The sequence below is a fragment of the Bombina bombina genome, chromosome 3 (assembly GCF_027579735.1).
Source record: "Bombina bombina isolate aBomBom1 chromosome 3, aBomBom1.pri, whole genome shotgun sequence".
NCBI classification, from domain to species: Eukaryota; Metazoa; Chordata; class Amphibia; order Anura; family Bombinatoridae; genus Bombina; species Bombina bombina.
The window spans coordinates 1,079,762,955-1,079,790,408 of NC_069501.1; the positions used below are offsets into that span (position 1 = coordinate 1,079,762,955).

Genomic DNA, 27,454 nt, shown 5'->3' on the forward strand with positions numbered 1-27,454 from the left:
TTAAGTAACTTTCTAATGTACTCCTATTATCAAATTGTCTTTATTCTCTTGGTATCTTTATTTGAAATGTAAGTTTAGATGCCGGCCCATTTTAGGTGAACAACCTGGGTTGTCCTTGTTGATTGGTGGATAAATTCATCCACGAATCAAAAAGTTCTGTCCAGAGTCCTGAACCAAAAAGAAAGCTTAGATGCCTTTTTTTCAAATAAAGATAGCAAGAGAAGAAAAGTTAATAGGAGTAAAGGAATAAGTTGCTTAAAATTGCATACTCTATCTAAATCATGAAAGAAAAAAAGTGGGTTCAGTGTCCCTTTAAATTATTCCCAAATTTAACTTAATATCGTTGGTTAATCCAAAAATTACTGCACCCAGAAGCAAGGGCAAAAATAAGGCTTTAGAAGTACTTATATCAACATGTAGTCAAAAGATAGATAAAAATACACTCTGCACCCAGGGTACTTCGAATCAAGTTTTCAACCCTTCAGACCAGCTACAGAGTCCAGGAGCCACCGAGTTACTGTTTGCTGCTTACCCCATTCCCATACCGGGAAATAATGCCAGCCAGTTCTGATACACCAAGTCTCCTCAGATAAAAAGGCTGCACATACCTTAATGCTGCTTGTAGCATGAAACCGTTCTCCACACTGAAGATGCCTCATGGTTACCTTCAGAAGTCTTGTGGGAACCAGCGTGGATCTTAGTTACAAATGCTAAGATCATCAAACCTCAGGGCAGAAATCTTCTTCCATATCCTCCCCGAGGAAAATAGTACGCACCGGTACCATTTAAAATAAAAAACTTCTTGATTGAAGAAACTAAAACTAACACCTCACTTTACCTCTTCCTAGTATAACACAGGCAAAGAGAATGACTGGGGGTGGAGGGGAAGGGGAGGGGCTATATATACAGCTCTGCTGCTCTTTGCCACTTCCTGTTAGCAGTAGGTTAATATCCCACAAGTAAGGATGAAATCCGTGGACTCGTCATATCTTTGTTATAGAAATATGCTCTCATTCGTTAAAGCATGTAATTCTATCATGGCCCTTTACAACAATCTGTACATATACAAAATATAATTGTATGCAACTTACCATAAACAACAGGATAAACTGTTCCTCGGATTCCTGAAGCTGGACAATGCATATTTTTTCCATTTAAATATACATTTAATTCAACATGATCATACGTGATACCCTAAAGAGAAAACTAAAAGTGTCAGTGATTATTATTAACAAATGACTACAATAAAGTAAAAAAGTGTAAAATAAATGCTCCACAGTGTGGTAATAAAATGCTCTAACTAGGTGTTTAACCTTGCAAACAGCACCATTTTGACAGAAATCACACCATACATATTCTTCAAATCATGCAGTTTTAATTTATGATTGACATCCTTTAGAGTATTTTAACCGAATGAACTGGAATGATAAACTCACCACAACATCGCCCTCTTGGGGTAAATTGTTTGCAGGTAATCTGTTCTTTTCTTCATTATTGTGATAAATAGCACCATCATTTCTCATCACAAGGCTGTGCACATCTCGACCAAGAGGTATCTGATTCAAGTTTGCTTTTTGTGTTGCCACTCCAACACCCCAAACACCTGTAATAATGGTGATGTATAGCATTAGTATGGGATGTAAAAAAGAAAAAAAAAAAAAAAGCGTACACATAAAATGCAAATACATAATAAGTTATCTTAAAAACAAGATCCCAAGAGGGGGACCAAAGAGGCGCACTAAACAGTATTTGAATATATGTGTGTCTGTTCCAAAATGTTTTTTAAATGTTCAAAGTTACCAAGTTACTGCAAGTCTCATGTGGAGGATCCTTGTTGGAGTGTAGTAAATTCTACGTAGATATGGTTGTCCTAGATTAGGGCAGCTCCTCTTGACCCGGTGTCTGGCCAAAAACTAGATGGATGACAAGATAGAAAGAGGGCGCCCTCTTTCTATCTTGTCATCCACATAATAAGAAGTGTATTTGTAAGTAGTAGGTTTAGTAAAGGGCCTGAAACATACTAGGAGCATATATTTATATATAAAAATCATTACCAACTGTAGCTGGCTCATCAGTATTCTTCCTAGATACAAAGTTTCATATGAATCGGTCATGCCCTAGTTTAGTAGGTCTTTAAAATGTGGCATTATGGTATCTAGATTATGCAGAACACAAAGAATTATATGATTGATCAAGTTATTGACCAAAAAACTTCTCATTGACAGGAGACAGAACAGACTCAAGCAAATAATTCAGTCCAGGCTTGCTTGACAAATATATGGAAAATCTAAAGCACTGGTCTTATAGAATATGCAGTTTATTAGCAGCACATTAAAAAATTGTGTGTTTTATATACCCTGAAGAGTGCCTTTTTGTTAGGGATTGTATCTAAACTAAGAGCATCACAGGCAGAAGGATTAAACAAATCACGTACTGACTTTGGTTCATATGTTTACTGCCCAAGGAAAAGGTAAGTTAAAGGGCCATTATACACTCATTTTTTCTTTGCATAAATGTTATGTAGATGATCTATTTATAAAGCCCATAAAGTTTGTTTTTTTAAAAAACATAATTTATGCTTACCTGATAAATTCCTTTCTTCTGTAGTGTGATCAGTCCACGGGTCATCATTACTTCTGGGATATTACTCCTCCCCAACAGGAAGTGCAAGAGGATTCACCCAGCAGAGCCGCATATAGCTCCTCCCCTCTAAGTCACTCCCAGTCATTCGACCAAGGACCAACGAGAAAGGAAAAGCCAAGGGTGAAGTGGTGACTGGAGTATAAATTAAAAAATATTTACCTGCCTTAAAAACAGGGCAGGCCGTGGACTGATCACACTACAGAAGAAAGGAATTTATCAGGTAAGCATAAATTATGTTTTCTTCTGTTAAGTGTGATCAGTCCACGGGTCATCATTACTTCTGGGATACCAATACCAAAGCAAAAGTACACGGATGACGGGAGGGATAGGCAGGCTCTTTATACAGAAGGAACCACTGCCTGAAGAACCTTTCTCCCAAAAATAGCCTCCGATGAAGCAAAAGTGTCAAATTTGTAAAATTTGGAAAAAGTATGAAGCGAAGACCAAGTTGCAGCCTTGCAAATCTGTTCAACAGAGGCCTCATTCTTGAAGGCCCAAGTGGAAGCCACAGCTCTAGTAGAATGAGCTGTAATTCTTTCAGGAGGCTGCTGTCCAGCAGTCTCATAAGCTAAACGAATTATGCTACGAAGCCAAAAAGAAAGAGAGGTAGCGGAAGCTTTTTGACCTCTCCTCTGCCCAGAGTAAATGACAAACAGAGAAGACGTTTGTCGAAATTCCTTAGTTGCCTGCAAGTAAAATTTTAGAGCACGGACTACATCCAGGTTGTGCAGTAGACGTTCCTTCTTTGAAGAAGGATTTGGGCATAAAGAAGGAACAACAATCTCTTGATTGATATTCCTGTTAGAAACTACCTTAGGTAAGAACCCAGGTTTAGTACGCAGGACTACCTTATCCGAATGAAAAATCAAATAAGGAGAATCACAATGTAAGGCTGATAATTCAGAGACTCTCCGAGCCGAGGAAATAGCCATTAAAAATAGAACTTTCCAAGATAACAACTTTATATCAATGGAATGAAGGGGTTCAAACGGAACGCCCTGTAAAACATTAAGAACAAGGTTTAAACTCCATGGTGGAGCAACAGTTTTAAACACAGGCTTAATCCTGGCCAAAGCCTGACAAAAAGCCTGGACGTCAGGAACTTCTGACAGACGTTTGTGTAACAGAATGGACAGAGCTGAGATCTGTCCCTTTAATGAACTAGCAGATAAACCCTTTTCTAAACCTTCTTGTAGAAAAGACAATATCCTAGGAATCCTAACCTTACTCCAAGAGTAACCTTTGGATTCACACCAATATAGGTATTTACGCCATATCTTATGGTAAATCTTTCTGGTAACAGGTTTCCTAGCCTGTATTAAGGTATCAATAACTGACTCAGAAACCCCACGTCTTGATAAAATCAAGCGTTCAATTTCCAAGCAGTCAGCTTCAGAGAAGTTAGATTTTGATGTTTGAAGGGACCCTGTATCAGAAGGTCCTGTTTCAGAGGTAGAGACCAAGGTGGACAGGATGACATGTCCACCAGGTCTGCATACCAAGTCCTGCGTGGCCACGCAGGTGCTATTAGAATCACTGATGCTCTCTCTTGTTTGATTCTGGCAATCAATCGAGGAAGCAACGGGAAGGGTGGAAACACGTAAGCCATCCTGAAGTCCCAAGGTGCTGTCAGAGCATCTATCAGGACTGCTCCTGGATCCCTGGATCTGGACCCGTAACGAGGAAGCTTGGCGTTCTGTCGAGACGCCATGAGATCTATCTCTGGTTTGCCCCAACGTCGAAGTATTTGGGCAAAGACCTCCGGATGAAGTTCCCACTCCCCCGGATGAAAAGTCTGACGACTTAAGAAATCCGCCTCCCAGTTCTCCACTCCCGGGATGTGGATTGCTGACAGGTGGCAAGAGTGAGACTCTGCCCAGCGAATTATCTTTGATACTTCCATCATAGCTAGGGAGCTTCTTGTCCCTCCCTGATGGTTGATGTAAGCTACAGTCGTGATGTTGTCCGACTGAAACCTGATGAACTCCCGAGTTGTCAACTGGGGCCAAGCCAGGAGGGCATTGAGAACTGCTCTCAATTCCAGAATGTTTATTGGCAGGAGACTCTCCTCCTGACTCCATTGTCCCTGAGCCTTCAGAGAATTCCAGACGGCACCCCAACCTAGAAGGCTGGCGTCTGTTGTTACAATTGTCCAGTCTGGTCTGCTGAATGGCATCCCCCTGGACAGATGTGGCCGAGAAAGCCACCATAGAAGAGAATTTCTGGTCTCTTGATCCAGATTCAGAGAAGGGGATAAGTCTGAGTAATCCCCATTCCACTGACTTAGCATGCACAGTTGCAGTGGTCTGAGGTGTAAGCGTGCAAAGGGTACTATGTCCATTGCCGCTACCATTAAGTCGATTACCTCCATGCATTGAGCCACTGACGGGTGTTGAATGGAATGAAGGGTGCGGCAAGCACTTTGAAGTCTTGTTAGCCTGTCCTCTGTCAGGTAAATCTTCATTTCTACAGAATCTATAAGAGTCCCCAGGAAGGGAACTCTTGTGAGTGGAACGAGTGAACTTTTCTTTTCGTTCACCTTCCATCCATGTGACCTTAGAAATGCCAGCACTAACTCTGTATGAGACTTGGCAGTTTGAAAGCTTGAAGCTTGTATCAGAATGTCGTCTAGGTATGGAGCTACCGAGATTCCCCGCGGTCTCAGTACCGCCAGAAGAGCACCCAGAACCTTTGTGAAGATTCTTGGAGCTGTAGCCAATCCGAATGGAAGAGCCACAAACTGGTAATGCCTGTCTAGGAAGGCAAACCTTAGGTACCGATAATGATCTTTGTGAATCGGTATGTGAAGGTAAGCATCTTTTAAATCTACAGTGGTCATGTACTGACCCTCTTGGATCATAGGTAAAATTGTCCGAATAGTCTCCATCTTGAACAATGGAACTCTTAGGAATTTGTTTAGGATCTTTAAGTCCAGGATTGGTCTGAAAGTTCCCTCTTTTTTGGGAACCACAAACAGATTTGAGTAAAACCCCTGTCCTTGTTCCGATCGTGGAACTGGATGGATTACGCCCATTAACAAGAGCTCTTGTACGCAGCGTAGAAACGCCTCTTTCTTTGTCTGGATTGTTGACAATCTTGACAGATGAAATCTCTCTCTTGGAGGAGAGTATTTGAAGTCCAGAAGGTATCCCTGAGATATTATCTCTAGCGCCCAGGGATCCTGAACATCTCTTGCCCAAGCCTGGGTGAAGAGAGAAAGTCTGCCCCCCACTAGATCCGATCCCGGATCGGGGGCCCTCAATTCATGCTGTCTTAGGGGCAGCAGCAGGTTTCCTAGTCTGCTTGCCCTTGTTCCAGGACTGGTTAGGTTTCCAGCCTTGTCTGTAGCGAGCAACAGCTCCTTCCTGTTTTGGTGCAGAGGAAGTTGATGCTGCTCCTGCTTTGAAATTACAAAAGGAACGAAAATTAGACTGTCTAGTCTTGGCTTTGTCCTGAGGCAGGGCATGGCCTTTACCTCCTGTAATGTCAGCGATAATCTCTTTCAACCCGGGCCCGAATAAGGTCTGCCCTTTGAAAGGTATATTAAGCAATTTAGACTTAGAAGTAACATCAGCTGACCAGGATTTTAGCCACAGCGCCCTGCGTGCCTGAATGGCGAATCCTGAATTCTTCGCCGTAAGTTTAGTAAGATGTACTACGGCCTCCGAAATGAATGAATTAGCTAGATTAAGGACTCTAAGCCTGTCCGTAATGTCGTCCAGAGTAGCTGAACCAATGTTCTCTTCCAGAGACTCAATCCAGAATGCCGCTGCAGCCGTGATCGGCGCAATGCATGCAAGGGGTTGCAATATAAAACCTTGTTGAACAAACATTTTCTTAAGGTAACCCTCTAATTTTTTATCCATTGGATCTGAAAAAGCACAGCTATCCTCCACCGGGATAGTGGTACGCTTAGCTAAGGTAGAAACTGCTCCCTCCACCTTAGGGACCGTTTGCCATAAGTCCCTTGTGGTGGCGTCTATTGGAAACATTTTTCTAAATATCGGAGGGGGTGAGAACGGCACACCGGGTCTATCCCACTCCTTAGTAACAATTTCAGTAAGTCTCTTAGGTATAGGAAAAACCTCAGTACTCGTCGGTACCGCAAAATATTTATCCAACCTACACATTTTCTCTGGTATTGCAACTGTGTTACAATCATTCAGAGCCGCTAACACCTCCCCTAGTAATACACGGAGGTTTTCCAGTTTAAATTTAAAATTTGAAATATCTGAATCCAGTCTGTTTGGATCAGAACCGTCACCCACAGAATGAAGTTCTCCGTCCTCATGTTCTGCCACCTGTGACGCAGTGTCTGACATGGCCCTAATATTATCAGCGCACTCTGTTCTCACCCCAGAGTGATCACGCTTACCTCTTAGTTCTGGTAATTTAGCCAAAACCTCAGTCATAACAGTAGCCATATCCTGTAATGTGATTTGTAATGGCCGCCCAGATGTACTCGGCGCTACAATATCACGCACCTCCCTCTGAGTGGGAGATGTAGGTACGGACACGTGAGGCGAGTTAGTCGGCATAACTCTCCCCTCGTTGTTTGGTGAAATTTGTTCAATTTGTACAGATTGACTTTTATTTAAAGTAGCATCAATACAGTTAGTACATAAATTTCTATTGGGCTCCACTTTGGCATTGCAACAAATGACACAGGTATCATCCTCTGAATCAGACATGTTTAACACACTAGCAAATAAACTTGTAACTTGGAAATACAATTCAATTAGAATAATATTAAAACGAACTGTGCCTTTAAGAAGCACAGAAGATCTATGACAGTTGAAAATTAATAAATTGAAACAGTTATAGCCTCAATCCTTGTAAATAACACAACTTTAGCAAAGGTTTAATTCCCATTAGCAAAGATAACAAATTCTGAAAGCAGGAAACAAATTACAGAATAAACGTTTTTTATCTCAGTCAAACTATAATTCTCACAGCTCTGCTGAGAGAAATTACCTCCCTCAAAATAAGTTTTGAAGACCCCTGAGCTCTGTAGAGATGAACCGGATCATGCAGGGAATACAATGAGTTGCTGACTGAAATATTTGATGTGTAGTAAAGGCGCCAAAAAAACGTCCCCTCCCCCTCACACACAGCAGTGAGGGAGAACAGAAACTGTCAAAAAACAGATTAAGCAACTGCCAAGTGGAAAAATAGTGCCCAAACATTTATTCACTCAGTACCTCAGTAAATGAAAACGATTTTACATTCCAGCAAAAACGTTAAACATAATCTCTAGTTATTAAACAGCTTTATGTATTTCTTACAGTGTAATTCTAGTGAAGTACCATTCCCCAGAATACTGAAGTGTAAAGTATACATACATGACATATCGGTATGGCAGGATTTTCTCATCAATTCCATTGTCAGAAAATAAAAACTGCTACATACCTCTATCACCATAGTCCTCTCACACATCCTATCTAGTCGTTGGGTGCAAGAGAATGACTGGGAGTGACGTAGAGGGGAGGAGCTATATGCGGCTCTGCTGGGTGAATCCTCTTGCACTTCCTGTTGGGGAGGAGTAATATCCCAGAAGTAATGATGACCCGTGGACTGATCACACTTAACAGAAGAAAATGTATAATTTTGCTTATTTTTAAATAACATTGCTCTGATTTTCAGACTCCTAACCAAGCCCCAAAGTTTTAGGAGAATACCGTCAGCTACCTTCTCCAGCTTGCTCCTGTTTGTGTAAAGGGTCTTTTCATATGCAAAAGAAGGGGGAGGGGGGAAAGAGTGTCTTATTTCCCACTTGCAGTGGGCTTTCCAACTGCCTTTTTAACAGAGCTAAACTAAAAGCTTCTAAGTACGTTTTTAAACCATTTTATACTGGATTTTTATATCATTATCTGTGCATCTTATTCTTTATAGTAGTATCTATTACATGCAGTTATATGAAAATGGAGTGTATACTGTCCCTTTAAAGTCTCAGTCCAAAGTATTAAAGGGACACTGAACCCACATTTTTTCTTTCGTGATTCAGATAGAACATGCAATTTTAAGCAACTTTCTAATTTACTCCTATTATAAAATTTGCTTCATTCTCTTGGTATGTTTATTTGAAAAGCAAGAATGTAAGTTTAGATGCCGGCCCATTTTTAGTGAACAAACTGGGTTGTCCTTGCGGATTGGACAGCACCAATAAACAAGTGCTATCCATGGTTCTGAACCAAAAATGTTCTGGCTCCTTAGCTCAGATGTCATCTTTTTCAAATAAAGATAGCAAGAGAACAAAGAAAAATTGATAATAGAAGTAAATTAGAAAGTTGCTTAAAATCGCATGTTCTATCTGAATCATGAATGAAAAAAAATTGTGTTCAGTGTCCCTTTAACTGAATAGGATGTGATGAGAATAGGGTGAAAGGCTCTGTAGGCAATTCTTGGTAGCTTCACACAGTAATCACTCAACCAGATTCTGCCTGATTTCTGGGACTCCCGCCCACATGAACTTCAGCCATAGTATCTGCAACTCAGATTACTTAAAAAGGAATATACAGCATGCTCATGCAATTGAGGACAAAGTGATTTTTGCCCACAGCATGCAGAACTGGGGAGAAAGGGTCTCCTCACAGTATGCACTTCCAGCACAACAGCCAGTCACATACTTCTCTCTTTCAGTAAAAGCATGACAGTTCTTAGATGCCAGGACCATTTCTCTTGTTAAGTGTATCCAGTCCACGGATCATCCATTACTTGTGGGATATTCTCCTTCCCAACAGGAAGTTGCAAGAGGATCACCCACAGCAGAGCTGCTATATAGCTCCTCCCCCAGCTGTCATACCCAGTCATTCTCTTGCAAGCCTCAACCAAGATGGAGGTCGTAAGAGGAGTGTGGTGTTTTATACTTAGTTTATTCTTCAATCAAAAGTTTGTTATTTTTAAATGGTGCCGGAGTGTACGGTTTATCTCAGGCAGTATTTAGAAGAAGAATCTGCCTGCGTTTTCTATGATATTAGCAGAAGTAACTAAGATCCATGGCTGTTCTCACATATTCTGAGGAGTGAGGTAACTTCAGAGAGGGAATGGCGTGCAGGTTTTCCTGCAATAAGGTATGTGCAGTTAAAATATTTTTCTAGGGATGGAATTTGCTAGAAAATGCTGCTGATACCGAACTAATGCAAGTAAAGCCTTAAATGCAGTGAGAGCGACTGGTATCAGGCTTATTAATAGAGATGCATACTCTTATAAAAATGTAATATAAAACGTTTGCTGGCATGTTTAATCGTTTTTATATGTATTTGGTGATAAAACTTATTGGGGCCTAGTTTTTTTCCACATGGCTGGCTTGAATTTTATCTAGAAACAGTTTCCTTAGGCTTTCCACTGTTGTAATATGAGTGGGAGGGGCCTATGTTGCCATTTTTTTGCACAGCAAAAATTACAGACACAGACATCCAGCTTCTTCCTTCATGATCCAGGACATCTCTGGAGGGCTCAAAAGGCTTCAAAGTCGTTTTTGAGGGAGGTAAAAAGCCACAGTAGGGCTGTGGCAGTTGTGACTGTTTGAAAAAACGTTTTTGTCATTTATTATTCAGTTTTGGGTATTAAGGGGTTAATCATCCATTTGCAAGTGGGTGCAATGCTCTGCTAACTTGTTACATACACTGTAAAAATTTTGTTAGTGTAACTGCCTTTTTTCACTGTTATTTCAAATTTTGATAAAATTTGTGTTTCATAAAGGTGCAGTAAAGTTTTTTTATATTGCTTGTAAACTTGTTTAAAGTGTTTTCCAAGCTTGCTAGTCTCATTGCTAGTCTGTTTAAACATGTCTGACACAGAGGAAACTACTTGTTCATTATGTTTGAAAGCCATGGTGGAGCCCCATAGGAGAATGTGTACTATATGTATTGATTTCACCTTAAACAGTAAAGATCAGTCTTTAAATGTAAAAGAAATATCACCAGAAGATTCTGACGAGGGGGAAGTTATGCCGACTAACTCTCCCCACGTGTCAGACCCTTCGCCTCCCGCTCAGGGGATGCACGTTAATATGGCTCCAATTACATCAGGGACGCCCATAGCGATTACCTTGCAGGACATGGCTGCAATCATGAATAATACCCTGTTAGAGGTATTATCCAGGTTGCCTGAATTAAGAGGCAAGCGCGATTGCTCTGGGGTTAGGAGAAATACAGAGCGCGCAGATGCTGTAAGGGCCATGTCTGATACTGCGTCACAATATGCAGATCATGAGAGCTACAGTCTGTGGATAACATCTCTGACTCGGGGGAAACCTGATTCAGAGATTTCTAATTTTAAATTTAAGCTTGAGAACCTCCGTGTGTTGCTTGGGAAGGTATTAGCTGCTCTGAATGACTAACACAGTTGCAGTACCAGAGAAATTGTGTAGGCTGGATAAATACTATGCGGTGCCGGTGTGTACTGATGTTTTTCCTATACCTAAAAGGCTTACAGAAATTATTAGCAAGGAGTGGGATAGACCGGGTGTGCCTTTTTCCCCACCTCCTATATTTAGAAAAATGTTTCCAATAGACGCCACTACACGGGACTTATGGCAGACGGTCCCTAAGGTGGAGGGAGCAGTTTCTACTTTAGCAAAGCGTACTACTATCCCGGTTGAGGACAGTTGTGCTTTTTCAGATCCAATGGATAAAAAAAATTAGAGGGTTACCTTAAGAAAATGTTTATTCAACAAGGTTTTATTTTACAGCCCCTTGCATGCATTGCACCTGTCACGGCCGCGGCGGCATTCTGGTTTGAGGCCCTGGAAGAGGCCATCCATACAGCTCCATTGACTGAAATTATTGACAAGCTTAGAACACTTAAGCTAGCTAACTCATTTGTTTCTGATGCCATTGTTCATTTGACTAAACTAACTGCTAAGAATTTCGGATTCGCCATCCAAGCGCGTAAGGCGCTATGGCTTAAATCCTGGTCAGCTGACGTGACTTCGAAGTCTAAATTACTCAACATTCCTTTCAAGGGGCAGACCTTATTTGGGCCTGGTTTGAAGGAAATTATTGCCGACATTACTGGAGGTAAGGGTCACACCCTTCCTCAGGACAGGGCCAAAGCAAATGCCAAACAGTCTAATTTTGGTGCCTTTCGAAATTTCAAGGCAGGTGCAGCATCAACTTCCTCCGCTTCAAAACAAGAGGGAACTTTTGCTCAATCTAAGCAGGCCTGGAAACCTAACCAGTCCTGGAACAAAGGCAAGCAGGCCAGAAAGCCTGCTGCTGCCTCTAAGACAGCATGAAGGAACGGCCCCCTATCTGGCGACGGATCTAGTAGGGGGCAGACTTTCTCTCTTCGCCCAGGCGTGGGCAAGAGATGTTCAGGATCCCTGGGCGTTGGCGATCATATCTCAGGGATATCTTCTGGACTTCAAAGCTTCCCCTCCACAAGGGTGATTTCATCTTTCAAGGCTATCTGCAAATCAGATAAAGAAAGAGGCATTCCTACGCTGTGTGCAAGACCTCCTAGTTATGGGAGTGATCCATCCAGTTCCGCGGACGGAACAAGGACAGGGTTTTTATTCAAATCTGTTTGTGGTTCCCAAAAAAGAGGGAACCTTCAGACCAATTTTGGATCTAAAGATCTTAAACAAATTCCTCAGAGTTCCATCTTTCAAAATGGAAACTATTCGGACCATCCTACCCATGATCCAAGAAGGTCAGTACATGACCACAGTGGACTTAAAGGATGCCTACCTTCACATACCGATTCACAAAGATCATCGGTTTCTAAGGTTTGCCTTTCTAGACAGGCATTACCAATTTGTAGCTCTTCCCTTCGGGTTGGCTTCAGCCCCGAGAATCTTTACAAAGGTTCTGGGCTCACTTCTGGCGGTTCTAAGACCGCGAGGCATAGCGGTGGCTCCGTATCTAGACGACATCCTGATACAGGCGTCAAGCTTTCAAGTTGCCAAGTCTCATACAGAGATAGTTCTGGCATTCCTGAGGTCGCACGGGTGGAAAGTGAACGAGGAAGAGAGTTCTCTATCCCCACTCACAAGAGTCTCCCTTCTTAGGGACTCTTATAGATTCTGTAGAAATGAAAATTTACCTGACGGAGTCCAGGTTATCAAAACTTCTAAATGCTTGCCGTGTTCTTCACTCCATTCCGCGCCCTTCGGTAGCTCAGTGTATGGAGGTAATCGGCTTAATGGTAGCGGCAATGGACATAGTGCCATTTGCGCGCCTTCATCTCAGACCGCTGCAATTATGCATGCTGAGTCAGTGGAATGGGAATTACACAGATTTGTCCCCTCTGCTAAATCTGGATCAAGAGACCAGAGATTCTCTTCTCTGGTGGTTGTCTCGGGTACACCTGTCCAAGGGTATGACCTTTCGCAGGCCAGATTGGACAATTGTAACAACAGATGCCAGCCTTCTAGGTTTGGGTGCAGTCTGGAACTCCCTGAAGGCACAGGGATCGTGGACTCAGGAGGAGAAACTCCTTCCAATAAATATTCTGGAGTTAAGAGCGATATTCAATGCTCTTCTGGCTTGGCCTCAGTTAGCAACACTGAGGTTCATCAGATTTCAGTCGGACAACATCACGACTGTGGCTTACATCAACCATCAAGGGGGAACAAGGAGTTCCCTAGCGATGTTAGAAGTCTCAAAAATAATTCGCTGGGCAGAGTGCCACTCTTGCCACCTGTCTGGGAGGCGGATTTTCTAAGTCGTCAGACTTTCCATCCGGGGGAGTGGGAACTCCATCCGGAGGTGTTTGCTCAATTGATTCATCATTGGGGCAAACCAGAGTTGGATCTCATGGCGTCTCGCCAGAACGCCAAGCTTCCTTGTTACGGATCCACGTCCAGGGACCCAGAAGCGACGCTGATAGATGCTCTAGCAGCGACTTGGTTCTTCAACCTGGCTTATGTGTTTCCACCGTTTCCTCTGCTCCCTCGACTGATTGCCAAAATCAAACAGGAGAGAGCATCAGTGATTCTGATAGCGCCTGCATGGCCACGCAGGACTTGGTATGCAGACCTAGTGGACATGTCATCCTTTCCACCATGGACTCTGCCTCTAAGACAGGACCTTCTGATACAAGGTCCTTTCAATCATCCAAATCTAATTTCTCTGAGACTGACTGCATGGAGATTGAACGCTTGATTCTATTAAAGCGTGGCTTCTCCGAGTCAGTCATTGATACCTTAATACAGGCACGAAAGCCTGTTACCAGGAAAATCTACCACAAGATATGGAGTAAATATCTTTATTGGGGTGAATCCAAGGTTAGGATTCCTAGAATATTGTCCTTTCTCCAAGAGGGCTTGGACAAAGGATTATCAGCTAGTTCCTTAAAGGGACAGATTTCTGCTCTGTCTATTCCTTTGCACAAGCGTCTGGCAGAGGTTCCAGACGTCCAGGCATTTTGCCAGGCTTTGGTTAGAATTAAGCCTGTGTTTAAACCTGTTGCTCCCCCGTGGAGCTTAAACTTGGTTCTTAAGGTTCTTCAAGGAGTTCCGTTTGAACCTCTTCATTCCATTGATATTAAACTTTTATCTTGGAAAGTTCTGTTTTTGATGGCTATTTCCTTGGCTCGGAGAGTCTCTGAGCTATCTGCCTTACAATGTGATTCTCCTAATCTGATTTTTCATGCAGATAAGGTAGTTCTGCGTACCAAACCTGGGTTTTTACCTAAGGTGGTTTCTAACAAGAATATCAATCAAGAGATTGTTGTTCCATCATTGTGTCCTAATCCTTCTTCAAAGAAGGAACGTCTTTTACATAATCTGGACGTAGTCCGTGCCTTGAAGTTTTACTTACAAGCTACTAAGGATTTTCGTCAAACATCTTCCCTGTTTGTCGTTTACTCTGGACAGAGGAGAGGTCAAAAAGCTTTGGCAACCTCTTTCCTTTTGGCTTCGGAGCGTAATACGCCTAGCCTATGAGACTGCTGGACAGCAGCCCCTTGAAAGGATTACAGCTCATTCTACTAGAGCTGTGGCTTCCACCTGGGCCTTTAAAAATGAGGCCTCTGTTGAACAGATTTGCAAGGCCGCGACTTGGTCTTCGCTTCACACCTTTTCCAAATTTTTTTTGCTTCTTCGGAGGCTGTTTTTGGGAGAAAGGTTCTTCAGGCAGTGGTTCCTTCCGCTTAATCCTGCCTTGTCCCTCCCATCATCCGTGTACTTTAGCTTTGGTATTGGTATCCCACAAGTAATGGATGATCCGTGGACTGGATACACTTAACAAGAGAAAACATAATTTATGCTTACCTGATAAATTTATTTCTCTTGTAGTGTATCCAGTCCACGGCCCGCCCTGTCCTTTTAAGGCAGGTCTGAATTTTAATTAAACTACAGTCACCACTGCACCCTATGGTTTCTCCTTTCTCTGTTTGTTTTCGGTTGAATGACTGGATATGACAGCTGGGGGAGGAGCTATATAGCAGCTCTGCTGTGGGTGATCCTCTTGCAACTTCCTGTTGGGAAGGAGAATATCCCACAAGTAATGGATGATCCGTGGACTGGATACACTACAAGAGAAATAAATTTATCAGGTAAGCATAAATTTTGTTTTTCTAGTCTCCCCTCATGCCCTTGCACCTGGGTTTATCAAGCCTTGTGTTATCCCCCCCAATCTCAGTCTGTGTTGTTAACTAAAGAGTATGAGGGACGGTAAAGCACAGTAGCACTTAATAAATTAACAAGTTACCCAATTTAGCACCACAGCAATTGTGATACCCCAAGTAGTACTTATTATACAGTTTAAAACAAAAAGAGTGACCCTTAATGGTTTACAAGGCTCATGCCACTTTTGTAATAAATATTTGTACTTTAACTCCTTAATGCTTGGGGCAAGTGTTTAACATCAGAACAAAGTTCAGATGAAACACTTGCTGGAAAAGCGAAATCATGCGATCATGACATTTCAAGGCCAAGATCGGATCATGGGGGGGGATACCTATGATACTAGGCATGCCCTTCAGTTCAATTTTTGAAGTGCATTTTTATTTGATGATTCACATCACATATAAGTTAAGTCGACGTTTCGCTCCAATAGTGAGCCTTTTTCAAGACTATCACAAAATGAGTATATAATTAGGACCCAACTATGGTGACAAATTTAGTCTACCCATGCTTATTCCCACGTTAATCTAAACACAACATGAGGGGTGGTTTAATACCACAAAATTTTGATTGACCATAATATAACTAATTGAAAATTTTATAGTTACATTATAGATTGCATTATCTGAATGTTTTCAAAATAATCACAAAAATACATCATTGAATGTTGTACGATTCGTTCTTATTTTATGTGCTTTTTAAACGAATCATGAATTGTGTTATATGAACTGTAATAAATCTTTGTAAATTATAAATACCCGTAGCATGATCTAGTGAAAGTACGAGAAGTCAGGGGTTAAACTGCTTTGTATACAGGCATATTGTTCATATATAATGCGGTACCTAGGTGGTTGAACTAACTAATAACTCCAGCCTATTAGGATATTCGTATACTTTATATCTATTATTACTACGAACCGCCAGCAGCCCTTTAGACACACACTTTCCACTCCCACAGTCAGGTGATAGCGGCAGAATGACATAGTCCAGAGTGGGTATATCAGTAGGGAAACCCAGTTAGAGTTATATACCTGTCTTTGGGAATAGTAGCGTGAGACGCTACAATTGTATCATGCTAAGCTACTGAATGGTCTTTAATGACACTTATACATCGTGATACTTATATACTGTGAGCTGCATAGTGATACTAATGTGGATATTGTCTCCGTTAATAACAGTTTGCAATGTGATATCCGGCTAAGCCATTAATATTGATTTCAGTGCGTTTAGTATGTATTTTAGATTACCAAGATCCTCTACGGTTCATTATTATGTTGGAATCAATTGTCACTTTGAAAGTTAACAGTGCCAGGGTTATCAACCCCTCATTTGCCATAAGTATATTACTATGCACATGTCCGTTACGTCTGCAATGAAATGCTGATATGTATCACACTGTTTGCTGGAAATGTTACAAATGTCGGGTTTTTATTATGTTTTTTTTTTTTTTTTTTTTAAATAGTTTTTTATTGAGATATGTGTCAGTAACAAACACAGGTAAACCGCCCCCCCCCCAATAAAAAGCAATACAAGAAGTGAAAGCTATACGCATATTGCGAACAGTAAGCTTGCCAACCTAGACAAACATCGGGAAGACTACACAGAGTACACCCTCGCTGATGTCATATTGTCTAAGGCCAGCTCTCTAAGCAATTGATTGAGAAAAATATACATATTAACACATGACAAAGAAAAATTACATACTGAAGTTAAGCATTTGAGAGGGCTGCATGTTATAGTATACTCATATATATCCCAATCAAGAACACTGATCTGTTGGCATTCTCTCAGCCTTGCACTTCAAAAAATAACATAACTGCACCTATACTGATATCTCATTTTTTAAGACTTGTATTTATCGCAGCGTCCTGTAATATTAGCAGGCCACCATAGGGCTTTTACATTAAATCTAGGATAGATTGAGGTAATCTAGAGTGAAATATGGTTTTATAAGCCTCCGAAACAGTGTATGGGTTACCCATGAACCTATGCCATAGAACTTGAATAACTGAAGATGGGATGACTAGAATGATATACAGTCACTTTTGGGCCATGGTGCATAGTGTATAAGCTAGAGAAAAAAAAAATATTTTAAAAAATAGCGGACCGAGGCCGCTTTCACTAAATCCCAGTCAAAGAACTGGATGTGTTACATACATCCATTCATTGTTTAAAGTAGAGTATGCAAGCCATGAATCCCACATATTTAATGTCTATTACCTTCTATTCTCTTTTCCTTCTGATCCTGAGGGGAAGGGAGGGAGGTGGGAAAGCGGGAGAGAGACGGAGAAAAAAAAAAAAAAAGAGAAAGAATCCTACTCTTGGTATTTTGCTTCTCTCACCTAACCCTCTCTGTTATCCATTGCCTGGGTAGAACTCCGGCAATGATAAAGGTTAGAAATGGGACTGCGTTCTGAAACGGCTCAAGAAATTGAATCTGCAACTCCGGGGTCCAAGAACTTATAAAAAACTTTCCCACTTTCTAAAGTAACTTCTATATTGTTTATCCGATCCAACCTTCAAATTCTGCCTTTCCACAATCATCTGGGTTTTGATAACATTAATAAATTCTCTAATACTTGGAATTTCTCTTTGTCTCCATTTTTTGAAAAGCAGACTACGTGCCACCAGTATCGCAAGATTAATAAGATGTCTGTCACCAATGTTATCTATATATTTATTTTTTTTAATATTTGGTGCGCCTGTAACTCTGTCATGCTTTTAAGATGGCAATTTAACCAATATTGAATCTGTGCCCAGTATTGTCTGACTTTGGGGCAGCTCCATATACAGCGTAACAAATTTGCCTCTACTTCTACACATTTGAAGCAGTTCCCTGCCTTAAACGCAGTCCATTTGGCCATTCTTGTTGGGGTCAGATAAAAATGATTAATTACTTTACACTGTGTCTCTCTCCAACTGATGCAAGTAGTTGCCTCAGCGGAGAGTTTAATGCTTTCCGTTATATCATCTGTTTGTAACATGTCAAAATATTTAATAAATTTATCCTTAACTTGGATGATATGTACTTGTCCTTTGATCATTACAATTTTCTGGTACCACCAAGAGATTGACCATTTCCCTGCTTGGTATAACTTTAGATCCGCTACTATCTGGGCCTGCCCCCAATCGGTTTCCACTTCTCTATTGAGCTTTTCAATGTAATAACGTACCTGCAAGTATGCATAGAAATTCTTAACTGGAAGGTGATATTGCTCTACCAGGCTCTGAAAGGTTTGCGTCTGCCCGTCCCTCTCATCTTTTAACTGAGCAAATTGACTCAAACCTTTCTCTCTCTCCATTCCTGGAACAATCTGTAATTGAGACCTGGTGGAAAATCAACACAGCCGATAATAGGAAGATATGGGGACACACGGAATTCCTGCCCAACTAGCCTACAATATTGCTGCCATCCTCTAATGATGTTAGCGAACGTTATCACACTCACATTATATGGTAATTTCTTGTATGGACAATGTAGTATGGCTTGTGGACTAAAAGGCGTAATCAACTCAGAATCTAGATTATAATACGTTATGTATTCTGTCTTAGTCAGCCAATCTATTCCAAATTTTGCCAGCGCTACGAGATTGTAATACTTAATATTTGGAATAGAGAACTCTGCATATTGTTATAAATTGCTCATTTTCTCCAAAGATATTCTTGGTTTCTTTTTCCCCCAAATAAAGGTGGTACAAGCTTTATTATACTTAATATCTTTTCTAGTTCTAAATATGGGTAAATATTGTATAAGGAAGAGAATCTTAGGGAATAAGATTGTTTTAATTAACATACACCTTCCCGATATTGACAGATAATGTAAATTCCATTTGTTTAAGTCTGTTTGAATATTCTCAAAAAATTCACTGTAGTTTAATCGATACCATTCACTGGGGTTTCTACTTATCTTGATCCCTAAGTAGTTAATAACTTTAACTTCTCTGAAGATATGATTTATACTTTGCCTTGTTTTGTTTATCCATAGTAACTCAGAATTTTTGGAATTAATTTTATACCCTGAGAATGAGCTGAACTCAGTTATAATTTCAATAAATCGTGGAATGGTTTCTATGGTATTCTGCAAAAATAGGAGTATGTCGTCTGCATAGAGAGATATCAATAAGCTCTCCCTACCTACCTTAACCGGTTGTATTGTTTGTTTGATATATACTGCCAGAGGCTCCAGGGCAAGGTCAAATAGAGGGGATAGCGGGCAACCTTGACATGTTCCTTTTTCTAAAATTATGTATTGTGTTAGTTCCCCATTCATCAGTAGCTGCGATCTTGGTTTGTTGTAGACCACTTTCACCAGGTCAACCAGTTGGCCTGCAAAACCGAAATTTTCGAGAGCAGTTATAAGATGATTCCAGTCAATAGAGTCAAAAGCTTTTTCAGCATCTACCGTGACTAGTGCTATATCCCTGTTCGTGCTATTTGTATATTTCTTTCTGCCTTCCTGGTTGGCCCAGTGAAAGTGGTCCAAAACTGTTAGGACTCTTCTCATATTACGAACAGAGTTCCTGTTCGGAATAAAGCCCGCCTGATCTGTGTGTATCAGGTTGCCCACAACTTTAAGTCTGTCTGTCATAACTGACGTGATTATTTTGTAATCCGGATTTAACAGGGAGATTGGGTGGTAAGCTGATAGTTCATCTGGGCTTTTCCCTTTCTTATGTATGAGGGTGACAACTGAGTCGGAGAAGTAGGGTGACTTCAGTGTGTGTTCTTTGAAAGTAGTCATTATATAGGTTCAATAATGTATCACCTACTGTATCTAATAATATTTTATAAAATTCGATTGAGAGGCCATCCGGGCCTGGTGCTTTGCCTGTTTTCGTCCTTTGTATTACCTTTACTATCTCCGACTCGGCACTGCATTAATTTGATTCAATTCCTCAGAAGATATACGGGGCAGTTTAATTCTGTCCCAGAACTGCGCCATGACACTAATTTATATTGCCACTGGAATAAATGTTTTGATAATATTTAAAAAATGCTTCTCTAATCTCTGAAGATTTAGTGAGGATATTTTTTCCTTCTCTGATTGCTGATATTAAATTTTTCTTTTTCCGAAACTTTGTTATCTTTGCCAAATGTTTAGCAGAGACCCCCTGATGGCCTTGATACATAGCCCTAACTTTAAGATCTTCCCCTGCCCATTTTTCTCTAAAAAAATCCTCTCTGTTTTAGATAATATGTATTTACTCCAAGTGTCTTGATTCGGACACTTAAGGTATTTGTCATATGCGTTTCTAAGCCGATTCGCCAGCTGTGTCTCTCTCGCTCTCCTTTTACGGGTTAGATTGATCATATATGCCTTAATTTCTCCATGCATGACCGCTTTCCCTGCCTCTCAGAAAATGTCTTATACTCTGCATTCTGTGAACAATACTCTTGTCATCTTGATTTCAACCAATTTGAAAAATGAATATTTTTACTCATATATGCTGGGAAGCGGAATGAGTTCCCCTTGCTTCTAATATTTATTTGTATCTGCCCAGATCTTAAAGGGACACTGAACCCAAATTTTTTCTTTTGTAATTCAGAAAGAGCATGCAATTTTAAGCAACTTTTTAATTTACTCCTATTATCAATTTTTCTTCGTTCTCTTGCTATCATTTGAAAAAGGCATCTAAGCTTTTTTTTGGTTTCAGTACTCTGGACAGCACTTTTTTTATTGATGGATGAATTTATCCACCAATCAGCAAGGACAACCCAGGTTGTTCACCAAAAATGGGCCGGCATCTAAATTTACATTCTTGCCTTTCAAATAAAGATACCAAGAGAATGAAGAAAATATGATAATAGGAGTAAATTAGACAGTTGCTTAAAATTTCATGCTCAATCTGAATCACAAAAGAATTTTTTTGGGTACAGTGTCCCTTTAAGACTAATAATGGCATGATATGAAAGGATAATATCTGCAATTTTGGTTTCCATCTCGAACTTAGCTACTTGTTCACCTATCAAAAATAGATCAATGCGCGAAAAATTCCTGTGCGCCTTAGACTCGCATGTATACGTCTGGTCATCTGGATGTTGTGACCGCCAAATGTCATTCAGTTTTAGTGCTTTAACATAATTCCTGAAATATTTGGCTTCTCGATAATTTGACTGGCTACATCTGGTTCTGAACCTATCCATCTCGGGGTACAGAGTAAAATTCATGTCCACTGCTATAATCAAGTTCTGACCTAGATAGGGCGTAAGTTTCTTTTGAATCTTTTGCCAGAAATGTTTCTCAAACTTATTGGGGCCATATATGTTACAAAACATCCAACTTACACCCTCTATCTGAAGGACAATGTACCTACCCTGGGGATCGCGATCTTGCTTTAATATTTTATATGTAAGCTTTCTATTTATAATGATGGCCACTCCACGCTTATTACATGGTGTTGCCACTATTTCTGCAACCCAATTTACTTTCAATTTCTCTATCTCAGAACTTTTCAGATGCAGCTCCTGAAGAAAAATATCTGGTTTCTCAGATTTCAGCATTCTCAAAACATTCCTCCGTTTGATGGGGGAAGTTATCCCTCCCACATTCCACGAAACTAGATTTAAAGGTACAGTCATTATTATCCTATTTCCAACTTAGATAACCAGAATAATCAAGAGAGAGAAGAGAAAAAAAAAAAAAAAAAAAAAAAGAAAAAAAAAAAAGAGAAGAAAATGGAGAAAAATCCATCCCTCTCGGTCCCCACGCACCCCCCCCCCAACCCACCGTGCAACATAGAGCCTGCGCTTACATTTCTCGGTTTCTGTGTCATTATCATTCATTCATTTTGGGTAGTATACAGAGACTTGTGATTTTTCACACCTCAATGTTGTTATCCTGACAAAAATCTTTGTCTTCCTTAACAGAGTTTAATACCACTCTCCCCTCCATGCTTAGCACAGTTATTTTCGCAGAATATATCATTGTTGCTTTTAGCCCTGCTTTGATTAAGCCTGAACAGATTGGTGCCATTGCCCTTCTCCTGAGGGATGTTTCAGAGGAGAAGTCCTGAAATAACAGGATTTTTTTCCATTCAATTAACAGTGTTTGTGTTTTCCTATAGTGTTGCATGATGTTAACCTTGTCCTGGAAGTTTAGATACCTAACTAACAACATCCTGGGGCGTGTATTTCCGTCTGTAGGATGCCTGACACTGCCTACTCTGTGGGCTCGCTCAACTTTGAGTATGCCCTTGTCCATCTGTATCCCTAGCAGCCTATGGAGCGTACTAGCTGCAAATCTCAGTAAATCCTCAAATTCTTTGGTTTCTGGGAGCCCCACCACCCGGATGTTATTCCGGCGGGATCGATCCTCCAGATCTTCCACTTTTAGCTGTAATGACTTCCTTTTTTCTGTATTTTCAGCTATGTTTATGTCCTGTATGTTTACCCTAGCCTCCACTTCTGAAATTCTGACTGAAAATTGTCTTACTTCCTGAGATAGATCTATTATCTCTTTCGTTACTAGTTCAAATTGAGGAAGTAATTGTTCCGCTAGCTGGTTTGTCGTCATCTGTGTGTCTTGATTTTTGCCCGGGCTCTCTGAACTTATATCTGTGCCGGGTTCCTGCACCGATTTCTGTTTTTTATCCCCTTTAAGGGGCATAGCTGGAGATTTATTTTTCATACTTGTCATGTATTTGTCCATAAGCTAGGGTTTAGAAATTCTTTAGAAATTTTGACTTCCTGGACTATTTATGGCTAAGTCTGTAACGATTGTACTTCTGTCTATTTAAATAGGTATTATTTAGTACTTGCTATCTCATGCGTTTCTGTATGCAACAAATTATTACTGCCTTACAGAGCCCTGCTTCACTTCCGAGATCAGACTGGATCCGGTGCCTTCTGAAGCTTATACATCTATAGTGGTGACTTGAATATTTATTAAGAATAACAGAGTGAGGTGTATTCAGACACTATTGTTGGCTAGTAATCCTTTGTATGTGTGATTAAGCACACACAAATCCCTAAATTTTGTCTAGGTACAGTGATGATTCTATGTTTAAATGTGTGTTATTTTGATTCTGTGCCCATTGTGGGGTGCTGTGTATTACAGATTGTTGCTACCCTATAGAGCCATGCTTTACTTCCGAGATGAGGCTGGATCCAGAGCCTACTAGGCTACGTGACTCTGCACCAAATAATAATTCACCTCTATGTTTTAGTAATGATTCACATATTTAATTCACCTATTTGATTGCGTGTCCACTCACATTCAGTATTTATGATCTTTTAGCTACAAAAACCTGTATGGGTCCCAAAGCAATTGCCTAGCAAATAACATACAGCCCTTAACATTTATGTTGATGTATTCGTGCTTATCTTCTGTGCAATATTAGCGACTCACATTTAAATTTTTTGGGAGAAAAAGAAAAAAAGGTTAAGGAAAAGAAGAAAAAAGGAAAGCAGGGACAGATGCAATATATGTTCTCTAAAGCCTTTTAAAAGATACATATGTGGTTAAATTTACCAATGTGCTGTAGTGCTTAAAATTGTGTGATTACCTTGATGTACAACAATCCTTTTACTTCAAGAGTTATATACACCAAGAAAGAGAGGGGGAAAACAGAGGAGGCGAGGGCAAAAAGCCAAGAAAAAGGAAAGAAAAAAAAAAAGAAAAAAGACCCCCTCTTAATGTGCACCTAAGGCTAGTAAACACAACTATCTAACCTTCTATGAACCTTATATTTTATAGACTTTTAGGCATATGCAGCTATCAATGTGCAGACACCATAAGAAGAAGTCTAAGATTGCTGCCTCTAACTGAGAGCCTGTATTGTGATCTTACACGTTCTCCACAGTTACTGGCTATTGGACATTTAAGCATATAATTATTCTTACGGATGCTGATGGTCTTTGTAAAATTTGACCAATATTATGGTAAGCTTGTGGTCTATTATACAGCGTACCCTTATATGTTCACCATACATTTACACAAACAAGCATTTTTTAGTAGAAAAGGACTCCCGGTTAAAAAGAAGAAAAAAAAAAAAAAGGAAAATATGGAGAACCTCAAATTGTACAGTAGATAAATAAACAGGACCTCAGATTATACAAAGTCTCCCCTTTGTCTTTCCATAAGGGTATCACAAACAGATTGTACTCAATATGCTGTTCTGGGTTATAAGCACGTTATCAGTACTTTCCCTTTTGCCTTATAATAAGGTAGGATGGAGTAGAAGAAAAAAGAATCCCCAGAACCGGAGCAGGATAATTGGCTTTCCAATTTCTATGTCTGCTCTGCTTGCACCCTACCACCTGATTTAGTACCGTTCAAGGAAGGAGCTGGTGGGGGGGGGGGGGGGGGGAATACAGGCAGAATAAAGAGATTATATGCTATAATTCGGTTCAGTTCCAAGTCCACACCTTGTCCTGATGGCAACTGTTTTGCTTGCACTGTACGTACGTTTTCTGCTTACAGGCTAGTGCCTTTTTCTTAGGTGATCAAGCAGTTTAGGCAAAATGTGAAAAGAAGACCGAGGGATGCTGTCTGTGAAGCAAAAATTCCGTACCCCCGGGTGGAGTGCGGGGTTCTTAGCAGGCACAGATTCGGCGGGCTCAGATCAGGCAACAGCGTGTAATATTTAGTTAATTCTGTTTTTTAATTGGTATTTCTTAGCCAGGGTTTTAACTAGTCTTTCCAAAATCACCCGCATTGGCATTCTACTAGGGTTGCACCGATACTAGTATCGGTGCCGATACCAAGTATTTGCATGAGTACTTGTACTCATGCAAATGCACCGATACTTGCACTTCCTACCCATACTCTATCCTGTGGAGGTTTTTCAAACTGCATGTTCCCATTTCATTTTAAGCTGTAGTGGAGACTCAACTAAAAATGGTTCACTTCTGTTCTTCCAATGCAAATTGCTGTTGTATTGTATTATTGTAAGAGAGATCACCGTACCTTGTTCAGACAAACCCCTGAAGTACTGGGTAGTTAATAAACTGAGATTTCAAGCTCTGGCTAAAATGGCCCAAAATGATCTTTCTGCCCCGTGCAGTAGTGCTGAAAATGAGACTGTTCAGCTTAGCATCAAACGACATTACTGATAGCAGAAACAGACGTATAGCTGAACATACAGAGATGCTTCTGTTCTTTAAAAAGAACTTGCTACTAACTTTTCAAAAATTATTATAATTGCTAGATTGCCTGTTATACTGCTAGTTCTTCTCTTGCACAATTATGCTCAAAACATACTATACTCTGAGGAACATCATTAGCTTATACAATTGCAGGAAGAGCGTTCATAGAAAAAATTAAGTTAAATCCTATGAACACACATCTTACAATAATAGTACTAGATTTAGATTACATTTGATATGTAAGCTTTACCAATGCTCTGTTCACATTTCCAACTCAATAGACTTTAATAGAGTTGCACATGCAGTGAGCATTGGTAAAGCTTACCAGTCAAATGTAAGCTAGCCCATAGTGTTGTTCCCCATGTTTAAACAGTGCACTGGTATATTTTTTACTGCATTGCACTTTTGGTTGGTTGTGATATTACATTTGTTATTTATTGTTGTTATTATGAATATATTTGAATGTAATATTTTTATTTATAAACGTGTGAAATTTCTTCGAGTTTTTAGAACTTTGTGACAACAAGCAAATAAAATTGTTTTATTATTTCATAATATCTTTTGAGTTACAGTTCTTCATAATTATAAAGAAGCTATCTTAAATCATTAGTCTGTATTGTGCTTGGGACACTGTCACATGACATTAAAAAAGTATCGATAATTGGTATCGGCAAGTATTTTTAAAAAGTATCGGTACTTGTACTCAGTCTTAAAAAAAAAAATAGTATCGGTGCAACCCTACATTCTACCATTTTGACACAGGAGACCCCCTAAGTTTATGGGGAAAAAGCCATTCAACAGCAGTTCAGTATTAATTATATCATCAATTTACAGTCTTTAGGAAATGTTACTTACTTACCCCCCGCTGTCTTCACGGCATATACACTGCGTTTGTGCTTATTGGCATACCTCTCTCTCCCAGGAGGACCTCGGTCTGTGCGTATCACTTACGGCCACAGCGTTCTAAGGCGACCAGGCGCCGACTCTCCACGCACTACCTGGCTCACAGGTGTGACGTCGCTTGTCTGTGCCGACTTACGGGGGGGGGGGGGGCGGGTGGTAAGATGCTTCCGGTCTCTGCTGTTCACACGGAACAACTTCTTTCCCTGGATCGGTAAGTATTCTATAACCGGTCTTTGGCAATCCACCTAAGGAATACTACTGCTTTCCTCCAGGGCTCTCTCCCAGTTGGTCTTGGCCGCTAAGCCAGGCTCCCTGTCCCGGGTGGGGCACCTCTCACCCGTATCGGGGTACTCTGCCGGCAACTTTGAATATGCCTTGTTCCCTTTATCGGCTGCGGTGTGTCTCTTGTCGGCTGCTGTGATGTAACCGGCAAGTCTTGGCTGGTCACGCTGGTTTCCACAATCTTTTCCGCCTCGGTTCTGTGCTTGCGGCTGAATCCGGTCAGCCTAAAAAGGAGTTTGTGGACTTCCTGATGCCACTATACTTCCCCCGGGCAGGGTATATCGTTTCTCCCAGCAATAGGGCTCTGTAGCTGGGAATCTGTTGGCTGGTTGCTCCACAAACAGAGGAGCTGGAGCGCGCACACCTTCCTCAACGCTCCTCCCACAGGAAGTCCCAACCACTGATCTTCAAATATCATTATGTTTTAATATCATGATGTATCAATAAAGGGAAGACTTTTGGGGGTGTTAATATATGAACTAATTTTGTGATAATGTGTGCATATTCTGCAGCACTTTAGATTAATGTATATTGTTTTTTATTTGTTTATAGATTGTCTTGAAAAAGGCTCACTATTGTAGACGAAACGTCGACTTATTTTATATGTGAATCATCAAATAAAAAATACACTTTTGAAGAGTTAAGACCTGTGAGTGCCCTCCTTTTGTCCATGAAATTCTATTTTTTGAGGAGAGAGCAAAAGCGAGTGAGTTCTATAGATATCTCCTTTTCCAGAATGACCAGTGAGCGCCTGAACCTCAATTCTATGGCAGGGCTTGAGAAATCCAGCAAACCATGACTCCCAATGTTTAGAATAATTTTACTATCTATATACCAACACTCTTATCTACCTACTAAAAATGTGAGGTTGCTCCCTAAATATTTTAGCAGACAAATGCAAAATAATTTTAATAAAGGTTCAGTGAACACCTTGAGGTTGTAATATTCAAGTTTCATTATGCACAGGAG

The 27,454-nt window shown here is 40.5% G+C and overlaps 1 protein-coding gene across 1 annotated transcript in view; it reads right to left on the bottom strand.

Annotated features, from left to right (window-relative positions):
- The window catches only part of SPRYD7 (SPRY domain containing 7), a 107,227-nt gene that overhangs the window by 14,256 nt on the left and 65,517 nt on the right, over nucleotides 1–27,454 (bottom strand). The window contains exons 3-4 of the mRNA XM_053708373.1: nucleotides 1,437–1,603; nucleotides 1,092–1,194 (exon numbers count right to left, since the gene is read on the bottom strand). Coding sequence (XP_053564348.1) covers nucleotides 1,092–1,194; nucleotides 1,437–1,603 — 270 coding nt within the window. The remainder of the gene's footprint in view (nucleotides 1–1,091; nucleotides 1,195–1,436; nucleotides 1,604–27,454) is intronic.